Source organism: Dicentrarchus labrax, unplaced genomic scaffold, assembly GCF_905237075.1.
Source record: "Dicentrarchus labrax unplaced genomic scaffold, dlabrax2021, whole genome shotgun sequence".
In the NCBI taxonomy this organism is placed as follows: domain Eukaryota; kingdom Metazoa; phylum Chordata; class Actinopteri; family Moronidae; genus Dicentrarchus; species Dicentrarchus labrax.
Window position 1 is genome coordinate 2,041,870 of NW_026136703.1, and position 18,723 is coordinate 2,060,592.

The following is an 18,723-nucleotide window of genomic DNA, read 5'->3' on the forward strand; positions in this document are numbered from 1 at the left end:
GGCACCAACCCAAAGCGTCTTTCTATCTTTCTCAGCTCTGATTGGTTGTTTTTGTTCAGGCCCGGTGGATTCTTGCAGATGCCATTAGGAGCACTAGGAGGAGCCAGAGGAACCTGATTCTCATGTACCACTGTCAGGATATAGTGAAAGTAGACATCATTTTCATTTGACATCAAAATGTATATCAATTCAATTCAAATCAGTTTTATTTGTATAGCGCCAATTCATAACAGAAGTTATCTCAGGACACTTTTCAAATAGAGCAGGTCTAGACCGAACTCTTTATACAATTATAATGTCCGCCTATACATTTTTATTATTTCTGCATTTGAAATAGTTGATATACTGAGTTAAAATACAAATATTGTTAGTTAGATGAACAGTTGGATTTTCAAACAAGTAAATAGTAATACATAATGTGGATGAATGCCAAATGAGCTTTTTAGTCCAGACTGAAACCTGACCCTCTTGGTGAACCCACTCTCTGATCCTGCCGTGGTCCCTGGGGCCAGCTAAAGCTGCTGTCCTACTTACACTGCTGCGGTGTGTAGTCAGCAGGCACCTTGGACAGAGCCAATATAGTGGGTGCTGCTGACAAAGCTCAGAGCCGGCAGATCGGAGGAGCTGAGCAGATGATGGGCAGGCTGTGCTCGCAGAGGGCTGAAGGAGTGAAAACAGGTCTCTCTACTACGGCATGTCAGGAGGACGAGGGTTGTCATGAGAAACACATGCATGTGCTAGACCTTTATCCGTATATTGTAACAATTATGGTGGTTTCATTTCTGCACTTTGTCTTAACTGTTGTCCAAGTCTTTGTCTTTCTCTGCTCTGATTAATTGTTCTTGCAAATACCATTAGGAGCACGAGGAGGAACCTGATTGTTTCACAGATTACCTGTCTCATGTACTACTGTCAGGATATAGGGAAAGTTTAAGCAAATATGACAAAAAGTTATTTTCATAAAAGTTACCTACTGCAGCTTTAACTATGAAAACTATAATTTTGAGAATAAAAAATACTTAGAGGGGCTTCCTTAAGACAAAATCCTCTCACATTGAGGGTCCATGGTCAAATGAGCATCTATTGTGCAGGATGTTGACCTGGAAAAGTTTCGGAATCTCTTTGGGGAACTTAAGTTATCATATTTTAGCAAATCTCACAGAAACATACAAACACAAACATACAGAAATCTTGACAGTAGTTGTTGAGACACCCTGTGTGATTCAATTTATCCGTTTCTAAAATGTTGCACACTACTTCAGTGTTACACAAAATCACAAACTGTCATATCAGCAAAACACTCAATGAACCCCACAGGACTAAAGATAAATGACCATACCATTACTTTTATTGTAGATATACTGGGCTACAATTATTTAAAAAAAAAAAGAAAAAGAAAAAAACTCAAACAAACAAAAAAAATTAAAGGTATTTGTGATCCAATAAGGTGCAGACCGCAAACCACTGCAGCACGGTATTACAGTATGAGTGAGGAGTTTCTATTCCAATGTCCCTTAAACATTTGCTGCAGGTTGTGATGGCCCATAATTCCCCACACTGATAGCAGTTAATCGCTCCATCCATTCAGCTTCACTCTGCTGGTGTTCTGCTGCTGTGACCATGCCCTCCCCACCCTCCCAACCCCACCCAAACAGTCACGGTCGGTGCTCTATGCTGGCTTTATGAGACCAATATCTTGCTGCAAAAAATTCCCTCCCCACCCCGCTTTCTCAAAAGGCATTTCTGTTAACACTGATCATGCTTTCCCGAGGACCTTAAAGGAAAAATCCACCTAAAACACCTAATACTATTGAAAAACATTTTCTTGTCTGCGTCTCATTTTACAGTTCCTGTGAACACCTGCCCACATGTAGATGACATTACATCCAGATACAGTTCCGATAAAAAGTGAAGGCACTCCAAGGACTTTTGAATCACTGTGGATTGTAATTAGGATCCGCTTTTAACGTCAAATACAGTCAGACTGACTAAATTAAAGCTGCAGTAGGTAACTTTAGTAAAAAATATTTTTATTATATATATGCTGAGACTTTCACTATATCCTGACAGTAGAACATGAAACAGATAATCTGTGAAAGAATCAGGTTCCTCTGGCTCCTCCTAGTGCTCCTAATGGTATTTGCAAGAATCCACAGGGCCTGAACAAAAACAACCAATCAGAGCCAAGAAAGATAAAACGATGCTTGTGTTGGAAGCTTGAAGATAGTCGATTGTTGAGTCTCATTCCCACGGTGCCAAAGCATCAGTATCTGACACCCTGGGAATAAGACTTATATAATAAGAACTGTCTTTCCTTTCTCTGATTGGTTGTTTTCATGTGGCTGTCTTTTCAACATAGACAAGCATTAAGCACATCATTCAGGCCACAATCAGGCCCAGTGGATTTAGCACTAGGAGGAGCCAGATTATCTGTCCCAGGTACTACTGTCAGGACATAATGAACGTTAGCAAATATGACAAAAAGTTATTTTTATACTACTGCAGCTTTAAGAAAGAGCACATAAACATCAAAAGTCACAGGTAGAGTTGGTCGTCCGTATTGGCCGATACCCAAAGTTCAGGAATCAGAATCATGAAGCAAAATATGATTTCAGTATCTGTTTTTACTGACCCAGGACAGCACTGACTACCACAATCCTGCATCACTATCACTCGGAACATTCATTCCCTAAACTTTAAAAATAAACTCACTACATTGTAGGAATTCTTCTTGGCACACATAGGCGAGTGCAAAGTAACAAAAAAGATAACTGAACAAGAAAGGTCTTTCGTGTAGTCTTAGAAGGTCTCTTAGAAGAGAACTTTCTTGGTCTGCATCAGGCCCCCTTCTTATTAGCAGTTAAGACGACTGCATACCACACAGCAGTAGTGTGTAGTAACCAAGTACAACCAGAAGTAAAGTTTTGAGGTACTTGTACATTCTTCCATTTCCATTTTATGCTACTATGTAAACTTTGTACTTTTTACTAAAATTATTTGTGCACAGCAGCTGACAAATTTATGAAATACAATACCTAAAGACCTTTGGGTGACCTCTTACAAAAACACAGGGTCAGATTTGGACCCCACTGTCATGTTTTAGATGTCTATGGATTGCTACCAGTTCCACAGGCTTTCAGCTTATCCAATATTGAGGAAATTGTTATCAAAGGAGTACTTTTTTAAATACTTACAGAAGTACATTTAGCTGATAATGCTGTTATTATTATTATTTTTTACTTAAGTAGGGTTTTGACTTTAATTTGTAACAAAGAATATTTACTGTAAGTAAAAGATCTGAATACACCGGTGAGTTTGCTCAGTGACTAAGAATTCTGGGAGATAGTGAAGCAGGACTTTGATACGTATTATGCCAGTCCTAGATCAGGGATAAGAAGTTGCAAGAAAGGATCCTGAACAAATTTGTTGAAAAAAGGCTGTCAAACAAAAAAACGTTCTGAGTACATGGTCAATCATAATTGTTTTTGTTTGGAAGAATATCACATCTGTATATCTGCCATCCACAGTGATTCAATTTTATATTCAAATTAGTAAAGTCCAAGCCCCATGAATACTTTATGCAGGCAGTACATTTCAAATGTAGCTACAATGCTATGACGGAAAACTTTAGCAATCTAAAACAAGAAAGGCAAAAGTGTCGGTCCACAATTCATATTTGTCGATGAACACAAAGTATAAATCTTGTCGTAGGAGCAGGTTAAGTTACTTCTTTACTCTAGCAGCATCCCACTTCAGGAGCCTCCAATGTCAAAGGTTGTGGCCTCTAAAGGACTGAAGGTTCCTAAGCTGAACCGCAAGTTCCTGTCCACTCCAGAACCTAGTGCACAGTGGCTTTTGGGACACTTGAAGGGAAGATTTCCCATGCTTTATGTGGATGTCCAGACAGGATTCATGAAAGATATAGTCAACTGAAACAGTAAGTTCCTCAGTGCGGGCTATACTGACCGAGAAAGCTCTGTTCTCCTGTTCTCCTGTTCGGAGTGCCTACATGTACCAGGATTCCCACGCTCAGTGAGCAAGTTAGTTTAGCTGCTGGGTGCTAATCAAAGCTACAAAAATGTGCGAGGAAAATGAATTCCTGCAGTTTGACCATTTCCTAGCGGAAACAGCCTGTAGTTTCCTTGACACTAACTACATCACTGTATATGTCAAATGACAGCACTGGTGGTGGAACACATCTTGCTAATATTTCTTGGTCAACATAGCACAAACTGAAGAACAAAGAATTTAACATTTCAATGGACTACATTTACCATCAACACTGCCTGGACATTACATAAAAATAACATTTCCCTTGAAGACCCCTAGGATACTTGTCGGTGTCAGTGGGGCTGCAGTTCAAAACCCTTTTTACAGCCCTAGCTGTTTTGTATTACCCGTTTTAAGCCCAACTGACCCTTCTTAAGTCTCGCTTAGCACATAGCATATGTAAGTACAGGAAAGGAGGAAGTTGGCTTAGGAAGTTTAAATTCCGATCAAACAAACACACATTAGGGCTGTCACTACAAAAAAAAAAAAAAATTGAAAAAAATTACAGCTAATTAGAAATGATTCAAATACAACCTAACCTTAAACTACACCATCATTTGAGTGTCAAGCTAACATTACTAGGCAGTTGCATTTTTAAAGGGCAAGCCACAGTCCTACTTCTACCAACAATTTCCTTTTTTTTTCCCCCAGACATGGTGTCAAATCTAGAGTTCTTCCACACATCGTTTTTAAGACTGATTATCTTCCATTATAGCTCGCTAGTTTACTCCATTGTGTGTTAATGGAAAGGTCAATAGGGATGGGACGATAGATCACATATCGCAATAAACAAACATTTTTATCGTGGTGAATTTTCATAACTGGGATAATCGTGATGGGATACTATTTCAATTCCAGTATGTTTTAGTGCCTAGTCATAGTCCAGTTTACTTTTTTCCATCCAACGCTGCCTGCTGTAGTACAATACATGGCCTGTTGCATGGACACAGATCATTTTTGTACACATAAAAATGTAATATTTAATTTGTTTTCTTTAAATACAAACAGTAGTTTAAATTGAAAAGGAAAAAAAAGTGACAGCCCCAGTTCACAGGAATTCACAAACTGGTGTACAAGTACATTAGGCATGTTAAAAATAAGTGATGACACGGTACTGTGGTCTATGATTGGCCAAAAGTACAGGAAACAAGTTTAAGTGGATTTTTCCTTTTTAGTTCCCAATAAAGGGCTGGGGAAGGTTTGTCTTGTAATTCCAAACTAACACACCGCAGGAGTTAAAAAAAAAAAAAAAAAACAGGCTGGGAGCATCACTCGGGTGACAAAGTAGTCAGAAGAGAATGAAACCGAGCATCAGTTCATCATTTGAGCCGTGATTTGGATGTGGTAGTTTGACTTACAATTCATTTCCAAACATTTGTTTAAGGCGGGAACATCCGTGTACGTGACGTCCAGACATTTTAGGCCTAAATTGCAGAGATTCTTTTTTACAGTGTATTTGTCAAGACGATGACCTGCAGGCACATTTTGTCTCCCCTCCCATAGCCCCTTATTCTATTCTTAAATAGGTTTGTATATTACCAGCAATTGAAACAGCAGCAAAGCCTGAACCACAAGTTAGTCCTCTTAACATTACGGCATCATATATACACTTTTTTTCTCTCCACCTTTCACTCCCTTTCACACTCTGACATGAGGTAAAGTATGGCGCCCAAGTGCAATGCTCAATTGTGCTACATGTACAAAAGGAAATGAAAAAAAAAAAAAAAAAGTACGAGAAAACATTGTCCACTCTGAATAACACAGGACTACCTCAGCTCCAGCACCCCCCCCCCCCCACACACACACACACCACCTTATTAAAAAGAAAGAAAGAAAAACATACAAGGTTGTTGGATATTGATGCCACTTGCGGCTGACAAGATTATTTGTGATCCTCATTTTTTTTTGTTTTTTTTATCAGTCACAGATAAAAATAGAGCAGGCATGGCACCGTTACGAGTGATTTCACATTCTTTTCAGTAATCTCCCTCTCCTCCCTCCCGGAGACTTACAGATAATTAGTGTGTTGAGCCAGAGGAAAAGTCGAAATGGCTGTGTGTGTGTGTGTGTGTGTGTGTGTGCACTACAGACTGAGGTGTTGCAAAGTGTGTGACTGGAGGGCCGCTCCAAATCTTAAGTCTGACGATATCGCTCTAACAGGGAAATCAAAAAACACAGCCCAGATTTAAGGGTTTAAAAAGGTGGACTAGAGGGTCAGACAGCTGCCTGAGAAATAATGACAGATTGCACTCTTTTGAACAGCGACAGATTTTACAGAGACGTACTTAAGTTTCACGGTGTTCACTGAGTTCACATTGATTTTTAACATGAAGGGATTTCACAAATCTACACTTCAGTATTCACATGGTTATCTATGGCACCCGACCAGAGGTCTGAGAGTTTAGCTGTTGGTAGACAACAAAAATAAAGAGCAGTCCTAGCAAAGACTGGATTTGAATGTAAGTGTTCTTTTCACATAACCCGACGTAACATATTAAAAATGCATATCTTGTACTTGAGCTGTAATTGGAAGTTTTGTTCTCATTTCACTGTCAAGTAGAGGTTTTTGGGCTGACCTGAACCCCGATAAGCTGACCCTGGGTCTGGGGACAATCTGTATTGTCTGAAATGTCCCAGCCCTGATTACTCCAATACCTCTTCAGAACTCCTTACTCCTTTCTTATACTTAGATATGCTTATGCTAGGCTTGTCTGTGTTGAAAAGACAACCACATTTTAAAGATGGTTAAAAGATAAAAAAAAAAAAGGTGGCATACATATAGTCACATCTTAAGCTAAATAATGTTAGCAAGAAATGCTAAACTGGTTGGATAGCATTTTGCTAAACTGTCTCTTTCAGATGTATCTAGCTAGCTAACAACTGATGTAGATTAGCTGGCTAGTTAGCCATTTATTGGTCTGTAGCAAAACACTAGCTAACTCACTAGCTTACAAATACTGTTAGCAAAAAGACAGCTACAATAACAATAGCTAACAGTAGCTACCTAACCTAAGCTGTGACTACAGGTCGTTTTTATCTTTTATCCAAATTCTAAATTTGTTTCTTTTCAACACAAACAAGCTACATGAAAGGTTTTTGTCATGTTAACCAGAGGCTAACATTGTAACCCTGCAGCAATGCTAGGTTATGTTTTGGGGCTTGATAAGGTGGCACCAAGTCTGCTTCAAACAAACTGAAAAACTCATTGCTACATAGTGAACCAGGGAGTCCCTGGACCCCAAGTGGTTCTAGGGCCATGGTTAATTAAGTATCAGGAAACATTTACTGGAACTACTTTCAGTTTCTGTTGGGTCAGTTCAGTCTTCTTTTGTATGTCACTTGTTCTTTTAATTGGTTCCAAAGTATTTGGGTAGGTTTAATGGGTTACATTATTATTTTTATATATTGTAGGGTAAACTTACAAATCGTATGTGGCAGAGAAGACCTGGTTAAAATCTTCAGTTGAAAATACCTGATTTACTTATCACTTTTTTAAGCAGAAACAAAATCACAAACAATCGCATATACAACCTCAAATTTTGATTCATTAATTGAACTTTAAATTTTTTGTTGAATTTAAATCCAGTCTATGCTGACACTGATCTCCCACAGAGAAGGCACTGACTTTAGTTTGTTTCTATTTTAGACAAAAATCACTGTAAGGGAATGTCGACTCAGTGAAGCAGATACCTGTGTTGTTTACTACATATGTGACATGGACTGTATAGGTATCACAGTAAAGACTACATTATGTAATATAGTCAGAAAGTTACTGACTTTAACTGCAGTTTTGTTCAGAAATGAACACTGAGCGCACTGTCCTTGAGGTAGAAGCACCTATGGGTGGCATTACAGGACTATGACTTTGATTTCAAATACTAACACAGAAACCACGTGGGTATGTGTCTCTTCCAACCCATATATTTCTATGTTTTGAAGTAAATGTCAGAGAAATTAAAAGTTTAAGAGTGCAATCTGATTATCTCTACAAACATTTACCCATCTGATCAATCAATCAATCAATCAATCCTTCCTCTGTTTGTTTTTACCCAGAATTCAGAAACAGATTCTCAACTGATGAAACTAACAGTTAATAAACAAAAGGGGGAGGGGGGATGCAGATAGGCTTATGTGCAGAGAATACATCTCCTGCTTACACTTCCTCCTCTTCTTCCCCCAATCCAAAAAAAATAAAAAAAAAATACATCAAGTCTGAACCTCAAGTACGGAAGGGGGGAAAAGACGACAACGCAGCTCTTCTCTACAGCTTGATGGCTGACGAAGAGGACAACCAAATCAAACAGAAAAAAAAAAAAAATCAAATTAATTCTCTTTTTTTTTTAAAAGGTCAAATAAAGAGGTATTATAGTTACAGTGCAAAAAAGATGAGAAATTCAAGCTTAATACAAAAACATAGCACCAAACAAAAAAGAAAAGAAAATGCATGCAATTAACTGAGGTATTCAAGTGAACAAGGGCTTACTGATGAGAAAAAAGACATTTAGCGAGAAGCAAAATTCGTCAGAACAGAAACCACAAAAAAGAAAAAAAAAAAGGCTGGTATCCTTATCCCTAGGAATTGACTTCAACCTTATAGTGTCACATCTGTTATAGCTTTGGTAGGTACGGGATGTGAGGAACACTAGTGTGTTGAAATGAATTGGCCTTTTTCACAAAAGACTGTATCTGAAAAGATTCTGTGTGTCTTAACACGAGTATCCAATTTGTAGAAAAGTCTGCAGCATATTGAATGTGTGATATGTCTTTCTTTTCGTACATATATCAAAACTGGATGATTCGCTCTGTGGAAAGACATTTAGTGCGCAAGAATGACTAATTCGATTCCATCCATTCTTGGTATCAAAACATGTTAAACCAAATCATCAAGATAATGCCGTAAACACCTGATCTCGCTCTCACACACTCTAGATATATCCATAGATTTAGAACATTTATAGAAGCCATCCAGTTGTCGTGGTTTATACATAAGCTTCAAGAACATGCAACCTCAAGTGTGGTTAAAAACTAGTTTAAATTACAGTAACTGGGAATGTTGAAATTCCTATCCGTTTTGCAGGATATGAGGGTGAGCCTTAGCATTTAAGGCCAAGAATATCATTCATGTATTTTATTCTTTTTATATATATTTATATTTTTTGCTACGTATATGATTTTGGTGTCAATGTGACCACACAATTCTCAAAGTAACAGACCCTAATGGAATAAGTGCAAATATGATTAAGAATACCATTTCAAGACAGATTTCAGACAGAAGTGCCACCAGGTTTTTGCTCCAGTGGTATCTGTTAGCCACGTCTGCCTTTAGCATTTTAAAAACCGCTTTAAAACTGACTGGCACTAGTGCACAGGCTGAGGAGTTTAGCGTTTTTTTTTCTTTTCGTCCTACTACATACTTTGATTTACACCTTTGATTGAACTATGTACAGTCTAATACTACACAATAAGCAGAAGCCTTATCTCACTGACATGGAGGTTAACCCAAACAAAAGAAAAATCAAGAACAGTGAGGAACAGACATTGCGACCTGACCTTTTTTAAACACTTTGCTAAACGTTAATAAAGCACTCATGTGATTACACAAAGCAGAGAGGGAAAGTAAAGATTGTGTTTGCGCAAAAAAAACCAAAACAAAACAAAAAAAAGGTACAAGATCCGATGTGAAATCTGTTGTGAGATCAGTCTGCTTCTTTTGTTGCGTCTCCACACAGTGTTCCCTGGCTGCCTTGGTTGTGCCATCGCAGGCTGAAGATACAGGGCTAGCATTGCGCTATGTTGGGAATCCAATGCTGCTTTTTCTCCGTTAGCGTCAATAGCTTAGGTGCTAATGCTGAGCTCAGTTGTTTTGGACCTGAGGTTGATTGGCTTTGAGGCTGCGCAGAGCTCGTCGCGCCGCCGCCGACTTGGCGATCCGGTAGCTGCGGCCAACTCCTTTGAACTTGCCCTTACCGACGACCTCCACTGTCACCCGGACCTTCCCGTCGTACGTTCTCTCTGCAGGGCTGCACACAGAGGAAAGGTTACATGGTTTCACAATGTAGGTACCCAAAATTCCCAACTGCAGAGAGAGCAAGGACTTTATTTGAAACAGGCTGCTAGACATAAACCTTTGTTCCTAATTTCACCGGTTTCCCATATAATGCAAACTGTCTTGATCCATCCCTAATTCAAGCCGTACAATTACAGAGCCATGTTAAGCTGGCATACACTGTAACATTTGAGCCAGTTTCTAACTCATTTTGGCTTTGCTGGGTGTTGTGTGCCATGCTTTGTACAGGGGGAGCGAGGACCAATAAAAAAGCTCCCGAACGTTCAGCTGATTTGTGACATCAGCTCAGGCTCTTGCGCAGTTGAATCTGACTTACTAGCCAATTCACCAAAGTATGTACCTTTTTTCCCACTGTGCCTGCGCAAATTGTCAAACACACCATCTGTAAGCACCGTGGCGACACGATGGGTCCTGTGGACGAAAAATATGTATGCTGCTTGAGCTGTGGCAACAACATGCAAGCCTCTTCGGTGTTTCTTCCTCCTCCTATCACAACTAGGGGTTTAAGAAAATAAAGAAAAATATCATATCGCGTTTTGTGATGTTATGCCTTTTAAACAGGCAGTTTTTCCTTGCCCTTGTCGTCAAGTTCTTGCTCATGGTGGTACTGTTGGGTCTCTGTAATTAATGTTTTAAAGAGTTCGGTCTAGACCTGCTCTATTTGAAAAGTGTCCTGAGATAACTTCTGTTAAGATTGGCGCTATACAAATAAAATTGAATTGAACTGAATTGAAATATATTGTTTTGTGATAAAGTAAACTTTACTCAGATTTTATGCATGTGTTCTTTTTATAGCAAGACACTATTCCTAAAATGTGATTTTTAAAAATGTAGCCTTTCTTACAGTTTTAGCACAATATACTGAATCATAACCCCTGTATCGCGATACGTTAAGTTACGATTTTTGACGGCACAGATGCAAACAAACTTATACCTGCCTTGGAGTTTTCAAACAAAACTCTATTGACAACTATAAATAGGCAGAAGAGTCCACAGGGGTCGATTTGTCGTATTATTTTCTATTTTACATACATACAGTGTGAGCATGATCAGACTGTACAGTGTGAGCACCTAAATCATGAGTTTTAGCTTTACTTAGAAGACGATTTACTCGTACAGTGGGGGTTTGATTTAAACAACATTTCTAAAATCATACAGTTCACACCCATCTTTATGAACCAAATGAATTCTTATTGGAAAAAAAGTAATTTTTTGTGTGCAAAGAAATACATTTGTTCTACTTAAACTTAAGTTATCTTAAACTGCACCTTCATTTAAAACCATGAAATTTAACTTCAAAGAACTTATATAGACAGGTGCTGATCTCCTACCTGAACTTGGCAGTTTCTGGTTCCATCTCGAGCAGCTCCCTCACAGGAGATCGTGGCACATTGGCAGAGAATTTCTCTGAAAGTGGTTAAGGGACAGGGGGTTGTGAGGTAAAAAAAATTAAAAATCCTCAGACCCTCAATATTTCATGTCAACACAAATGGTAAATATCCTGAATGTTTCTGATCACTCAAGTTCCCTGCAGACAGAAATAAATAAATAAATGTGCTTTCCGTCTTCCTCACCTATAAGTGGCCTCATCATAGGATAATACACTTGCCACACCGTCTCCAGTGACATCCTGCTGTCCATGTAAATTGCTCCCGCTAGCGACTCAAAGATATCCCCCATGGCCTTAGGGACCTCGATGTCCTCCTCCTTCTCCTCGTCTTCTTCAGAGCGTCGCAGCTGATAGCGAAAACACACAAAGCTGTTAGCTGATGCCGGGACATTTGCTTTTTTATCCACAAACAGTGTCTCAGTTGATTTACTAGAAAATGTATAAATATATATGTTAATATTAAATTACACCACTTGCGATTATGGATTTTAACCACATCGCAGATTTATAACCAGGCAAATGTGCAAGCTTGTATTTGATTTGCTCTGGCATTTGTCTGGCCCCCTAACAACAGTTTATGTAATACTGGGTGGGTTTGATACGATGACATGGTGGGTTTGATACAGAGGAGCAGCGTTGAGGCATTTTCTTAGCGCTATGTCACACGTTTCGTTGCCCTGATTGGTTGTGGATCCATCCAATTGCATCCAGAGGTCTTGGTGTACGCCTAGCGATAACAGCCTTGGAGAGGTTGCACAGTAATCCGCTGGCGATGTCAGTCTAACACATTTATACTTCCCACCCATACACATCCCACAGTGTCACTCTTCATTGCCTCTGCTGCTGAAGTGCTAAACTAGTGATTCGGCTCTGAACCACCACCACCACCTGGGGCATCCGTGAAGGTGTCACCTTGAGTCTAGGTGAATCCCTGTCACTGCTTCCTATGACACAAATGCAAGTGGCTACTGGCTGCTGTAGCCGTTTAATCAAGGTTATCAATGCAACTACGGTTCTATGAATTCTGAATGAGCACCAGATTTATATCTAGGTTGTCTAAGGGGGTGTGTTCAAGGCAAAACAACATGTTAAGTTGCCCTTTAGCCTTTATTTATGAGCCTAAAGACTTTCTTAACTGCATACATCACTGACAGACTCTGTCTGTTAATGTACTGACACTACATCTAACAGTATAAAGCATGCCACATTAGCAGCTTCATCATGTAATTGTTAGTCTTATTTGATGAATAGTGAGCAGCGGAGTGGTACCATATTACTGCAGTGCATTTCTTTATTTCTTTCAGCTGTTCAGTACGCTTGTCTATGTGCCTGCTGTCCCAAGGCATAGAAGTACCTCTCAAGCAGAATGAGAGGAGATCTGGTGCCAAGATAGGCATTTCCAGGCAAATTAAATCCAACTGCATTTTCTCTTCAGTACTGAAATCATTGCAATATGAAACAGATTCATAGAAGCTGACAGCCTTGTTATTCGGGCAGATCTTTTTGAATGCCAACTATTATTTTAGGGGGGGTAAAAAACTACAACAGTAAAGATTAGGTTTCTTCCAACAGGACTTTGTTGTTCAGTACTGCTGCTAGCTGCGTTTCTAGTAGGAAAAGGGACTCACCTCGGAGTCCATGCCTTGCATCTCGTTCTTTTCCAGCTGAAACTGCACAAAGTCGTCTATGACGTGGAAAAGCTCGGGCGAGATGGCCTTGAAGTACTTGTGGTAGTCGTACTTGACAGCCAGAGAGGCAAAGATGGTGTTGTTGACGAGTGCTGAGCGCAGGTCGGTCAGCACGCCAGGAGAGTGCTGCCGCGGGTCTTCATAAAGGTGCTTTGTTATGAGGTAGTCTAGAATTGCATCACCAAGGAACTCCAGCCGCTGGTAACAATCTGAAGAGAAGCCACAATAAAACCAAAGACAGATATGTGGGTAGGTGGAATACAACTTTGATTTGTTGTAGCTCTCATTGTGTTGTAGGCTTTTTAGTGTATTTTCTACCTGATAATTAAGTCTACCTGCTCGGCAGACACAGTTAGAGACTAGCTGGTGAACACAGACAGGTATTTGGCAGCTAAAGCGACAGGTATGTTTCCATTCTCCATTCCAAGGTTTGTGTAAAAAGTCCTTTCTAACTTTTCAGTAACTTCTAACTAAGTTTCAAACGAATGATTCGATTTTGTGTCTTCAGTAAGTGTAAATCAGTTGTTATTAAACATCTGTAGTGCTGTCCAATCAAGACTCACTGCAGCATCACAAGCTGTAACCCAACTTCTAAAACAACAGATTTCGGACGCCCAAGGATATACTTATCTGCCAAACCTTCGTAACTGAAGGTAGAACTTTATTTGACCTATATCCACAGACATGGAGAAATGTGTGTATCAGAATTAGTGGTATTCATGCTATTCTAACAAATAACGAACGATTATTTTTTATTCTCAAATAATCTGCAGATTAAACCCACCTTTTCAGAAGTGCTTTTAACGATTAATTCATTGTTGAGTGTTGTAGATATAGCTATAATTTCTTAGTGTTGTTTTTATTACCCTTTTCTTGTCCTTTTTAACTTATGCGAAGTGTCTTTGAGTTTTTTTGAAAATGTATTATTATTATTATTATTATTATTAATAATAATTGTTTGGTCTGTAAATTGGAAAAGTGGATCGGCTTGCTTTGTGCAAATGTTGTTTTTATTGAAAACAACATTGGCATATACTGTAGTGTTCAATTTCACACTAACATTCTCACTTGGAGCAAATAATCTCTCACACAATGTAACACTGTCCATTAATAAAAGAGTGAAAAAAATACTTTGTCACACAAACAGCCCCTTCAACAGCCCTTTCTAAGGGATCAAAACAGGGCGATACAAAATAAAATTACAAAGTGCACATGTAAGGTAAACTAGGACTCAGCCTATAGTGCAGTTAAACCATGGCTTAATACTTTTCTCAAGTTTGCTTTGAACATAGCAGTCAGGCTACTGCTCTTTATTCACCAGAGGCTCAACCCAGCCTCTTATTTCAGAAAGAATGAACAGTAACGGTTACCAATAAAAGGTAAGCCTACTACTTCTTTGCTTTGAACCAGTTACTCAAACAGACAAGCCTGTTGACATTTTAAGACAACAAGGAATCCATCCATTTCGGCGTCTCGCGCTCGCCATCCACTCAAAACGTAACATCTACTACACTTAAACAAGTGTGTGCGGCGTGCCTGTTGTTTTGTTTCCGGTCTAGCTAGATCCGGTGTGGTGTTGTAGTTTTTCTAACGTTACTAGTTGTTGCAACAGCATGTGAAAAAAACTACAAAGTGTGCTAGGCGTAAATCTCGCGATAAAAAAATTGACGCCGTTAAAATGGGTTTGTGTCAACGCCGTTAATAACACGTTAAACTGACAGCACTAACACATAGTATTATTTACTTGTTTTGTAAAACTGTCCTGCTTCTATGTGGTGCAGTCTGACCTGTAATGGTGTTGTAATGGTAAGAAGCGTGCGTGAAGGCTTGCAGGAGGTAAGCCTTGTTCTGAAACGTGTAGTTGATCTTTTTTTCGAAGTTCTCAAAGCCAGAGATGAGGTGGTTCAGAGTCCGCTCTGCATCGGGATGGTCCAGCATGCAGCGGGGTGGGATCTTCAGCCAGCCGTAGCACAGGTCGATGGCAGCGATCTGGCGGCTCTGCACCACTGCTCCTGTCAAGGTCCCTCTCTCCAATGGTAACACCTGTTTTCAAAAACAACTGTTAATATCACTGTAAACCCCCAGTGATAGTTTGTCTTGGACGAGCACCTAGCATGGTCTGGCTCCTGCACACATCTTTAACACCCTATGAGTCTGATGGCTACTTGAGATCTTCTGGCAGTAGTTCCAAAATCTTGCCTGGTCACTAAGGGTGACAGGGCCTTGCTGTCCAGGTCTCAGCTGTGAAACTTCCTGCGCAAAGATGTCAAGCAGGGAAAGTCAGCGTCCCCTTTTGATGCCTCCCCAAAGCTTGTCTTGTGGCTTTCTCCTAACTGACTGCAATTTGTTGCATTTGTTTTGTTATTTTCAATTTATCTTGGGACAGATGTGAACTTCCAACAACTGGTTGGAAGGATGTACCTCTGACTAGCCTGCCACTGGACTTGGGTTTCAAATTTCACACTCAAACTACAAGCAGTTACCAACTAAATGTTTCATTTTTCACGCTCCTGATTGGTCCAGCCTCCAGCTGCTAGGCTAAAAATAAAATAAAAAAGTCTAGCTTTAGGACAGTGTAATAGCATTTCCTTATGGACAGACAAGTATGTCTGTTCTTTACACTTTGAAACTCCCGCCCACAGTTGGAATCCTTTCGAGTCAGATGCAGTCACGTTTTAGACTGTAAATCTGCATTTTAACAGTGTTTATGTACTAGCTAACGGCAGGCTACCTGCTAGGTACTGAAAGCTGGTGCCAATATGGTGCTGGATCACATCACAATGCAGATGTTGGTACCTCGTTTTGGTTTCAGAGCTGTCTATTTAAGGCTGTTATCACATTTCTATTTCCATTTTTACTGATATGTATACACCTATTGATTTCTATTCTATATATATTGTGTTAGACATTGTAAATTGTGTTATAAAATAAGTATTTCTATTCTTTAACATTGTGTGAGCACCATGAGCAATTGTCACAGACAAATTCCCCAATAAGTATTGCTGATTCTGCTTCTGAAATAGACAGTTAACATTACAGCAAGTGGTAGCCTACTGCTAGATAGTAGCTATCTCAAACATGGTTAAAAAATGTCAAGCTAAAATGTCTAAATTCAAAACAATTACGTATAAAGGGGGGAAAGCCTCTGGCAACACATGGTATACACTTGAAAGGGATGCACCGTGCTCCACTGACTGTGTGACCCTATAACAAACAGTGTGGGCGTTTCCAGCCCAGGATGGGTCACATATAGGGATACTTATATTATCGCAATAAAACCCATCGTGATTACGGTGATAATCGTGAATAACCTCAAGTGGCTTGACTTGTCAATATATTATGCTGTACTCTGACCCAAGCTATAATCTCTAAATCCTGCTACAGTGTGGGAGGTCCTAGCTCACCTTGAGGCCCAGCGAGCAGAGGAACATCTGGGCGGCTCGCTCTCCACAGCTGGTCAGGTAGCAGCCCAGCAGAGCCTCCACACAGTCAGCGATGCTCTTGTCGGCGATGCACTGCTCTGTGTGCAGGTCGTAGGAGATGGACTGCTTGCCGAGCTCGGCACCACAGTTCTCCTCCGATGGATTCCAGAAACCCACCACAAAGTCGTCCTCTTCTCCGGCCTTGCTGGGATCCAGGTAGCACATGGCATCCCACGAGCTGTAGTCAAACTCCTCTGCAGACGGCCCGCTGTGCACCGGCTCTGAGGGGTAGTGGGCCGGGGTGGGATGGAGGGGCTTCTTGGGCGCTTTCCACTCGTACGGAGACTCCATGGCAGGGGAGGATCCGGAGGCCGGGGTGAGAGAGGGAGGGAAGCCGCTCAGAGAGATCTTCTTACCAAAAGCACCAGATCCCAGCAACATGTTGTCAATGAATTTGATGTGCTCCTTGTAATACTCCAGATCGTCCTCCATGTTGACTTCATCCTTTGGCTCGTCCTTCAGCATCAGCTCACCATCCTCGTCCACCTCCTCGCCCTCCTCATCGTCCTCATCATAGTCATTTCCAGACTGCCCGTTGGCCAGAAGCTCCTCTTTTGCCTAGATGATGTACACAAAGAGCAGGAGAGAACAACCAATCAGAGTGGGCAAAGACAGAAAGACACTTGGTTGGTGGCTTGAAGCTAACTGCTTGATCTCATTTGCAGCACTGGTATTTGAAAACCTGGGAATTAGACTCAACAATCAACTATCTTTCTCGGCTCTGATTGGTTGTTTTCATTGCCTGGTGGATTCTTGCAAATGCCATTAGGAGCTCTAGGAGGAGCCAGAGGAACCCAATTGTTTCACAGATTATCTGTCTCAAGTTCTGTCAGGATATAGTGAAAGTTTCAGCAAATATGTCAAAAAACGAAATCAGTCAGTTGATAAACGTATATTACTAAATGACTGAGGTGTTGTTCAGTGAGCAGTTTGATCCAAGACTGGGTTATAATAAATGAAACATAATAAGAAATTGTTGTGAGACACTGTCAACATTATTATATGATATGTAGGAGTAGAGCCTAGAGTTAAAGGCTATGGGACTTTAAACCAAAACACAAGCATGGTGTGTTGCCAGACAAGGTAAAGGGCTGCCCTCTAGTGGCCTGACTATATCTTAACACTAACAACATCTATGACAAATGAATAAAATAATGTATTCTCTAAAGTCATTCTCTAAATCCTAGGTCTAACCCTTACAAATAATACCTATTGCTAATTCCTGTCTTTATCCCAAAACCAAATCCAGCACCTTGAAGAGGTTAGACTAAGAAACATGTTGTCACTCTGCAGTTGTACAATTCAGCACACACAGTCACACAGAAGAAACAAGGGGCAACAGAGTGCGTAAAGTCAGAGAGCAGCAGGACGTTCACTGACCTCCTCTGAATCCAGTTTGTCTGTGCTGCTCTTGTCCTGGTTGACCACATAGCCAGGGGGCAGCCAGTTAACAGGGGGGTCGAAGATGGACACCACCATCCTGCTGGGGAGCCCCTTCTTCTTCCCCAGACGGTACAGGTTACAGTTGCTCACCTGGGCATGGGCAGACCAAATAGGATGAGTCGATGCCTGCATCATCGGTAACATACTGTAGCCTAAGGCAGCTTTAATACAACAGTCAGGTACGATTGTTGTCTGGATACTAACAGACGTTTCCAGAGTTGGGATTGGGAACACATTCTTCCGACTTCCGTGTTTTCATGACCTTTAAAGCTACAGGTAACTTTTATAAAAAATAAAAAAAAACATTCATATTTGTCATATTTGCAGAAACCTTCACTATATTCTGACAGTAGTACATGACACAGATAATCTGTGAAACAAAATCTGGTTCCTCTGGCTCCTCCTCCTCCTCCTCCACAATTCATCTGTCCCATGTACTACTGTTAGAATAGTGACAGGTTCAGCAAATATGACAAACAATTGATGATACAAACAAATTATATCTTGACTCAAAGTGCATGAGTAGTAGTGTGTGCATATCTGGTTACAGCATATCCCTGACTAAACTGCCCATCTAAGTGTTTGTGAAGCTGTGCAACAACA

The 18,723-nt window shown here is 40.3% G+C and overlaps 1 protein-coding gene and 1 long non-coding RNA gene across 3 annotated transcripts in view; one reads left to right on the top strand and one right to left on the bottom strand.

Moving 5' to 3' along the window:
- Window positions 1-18,723, top strand: part of LOC127354537 (uncharacterized) — a 520,620-nt gene that overhangs the window by 169,479 nt on the left and 332,418 nt on the right. The gene's annotated exons all lie outside the window — the stretch shown is intronic.
- dicer1 (dicer 1, ribonuclease type III) overlaps window positions 1,327-18,723 on the bottom strand; it is a 34,554-nt gene continuing 17,157 nt past the window's right edge. For both annotated transcript variants that reach the window (XM_051383614.1, XM_051383615.1), the window contains exons 24-30: window positions 18,058-18,210; window positions 16,600-17,235; window positions 14,983-15,238; window positions 13,136-13,404; window positions 11,692-11,854; window positions 11,449-11,524; window positions 1,327-10,070 (exon numbers count right to left, since the gene is read on the bottom strand). In XM_051383614.1, coding sequence (XP_051239574.1) covers window positions 9,905-10,070; window positions 11,449-11,524; window positions 11,692-11,854; window positions 13,136-13,404; window positions 14,983-15,238; window positions 16,600-17,235; window positions 18,058-18,210 — 1,719 coding nt within the window. In that variant the 3' untranslated portion in view covers window positions 1,327-9,904. The remainder of the gene's footprint in view (window positions 10,071-11,448; window positions 11,525-11,691; window positions 11,855-13,135; window positions 13,405-14,982; window positions 15,239-16,599; window positions 17,236-18,057; window positions 18,211-18,723) is intronic.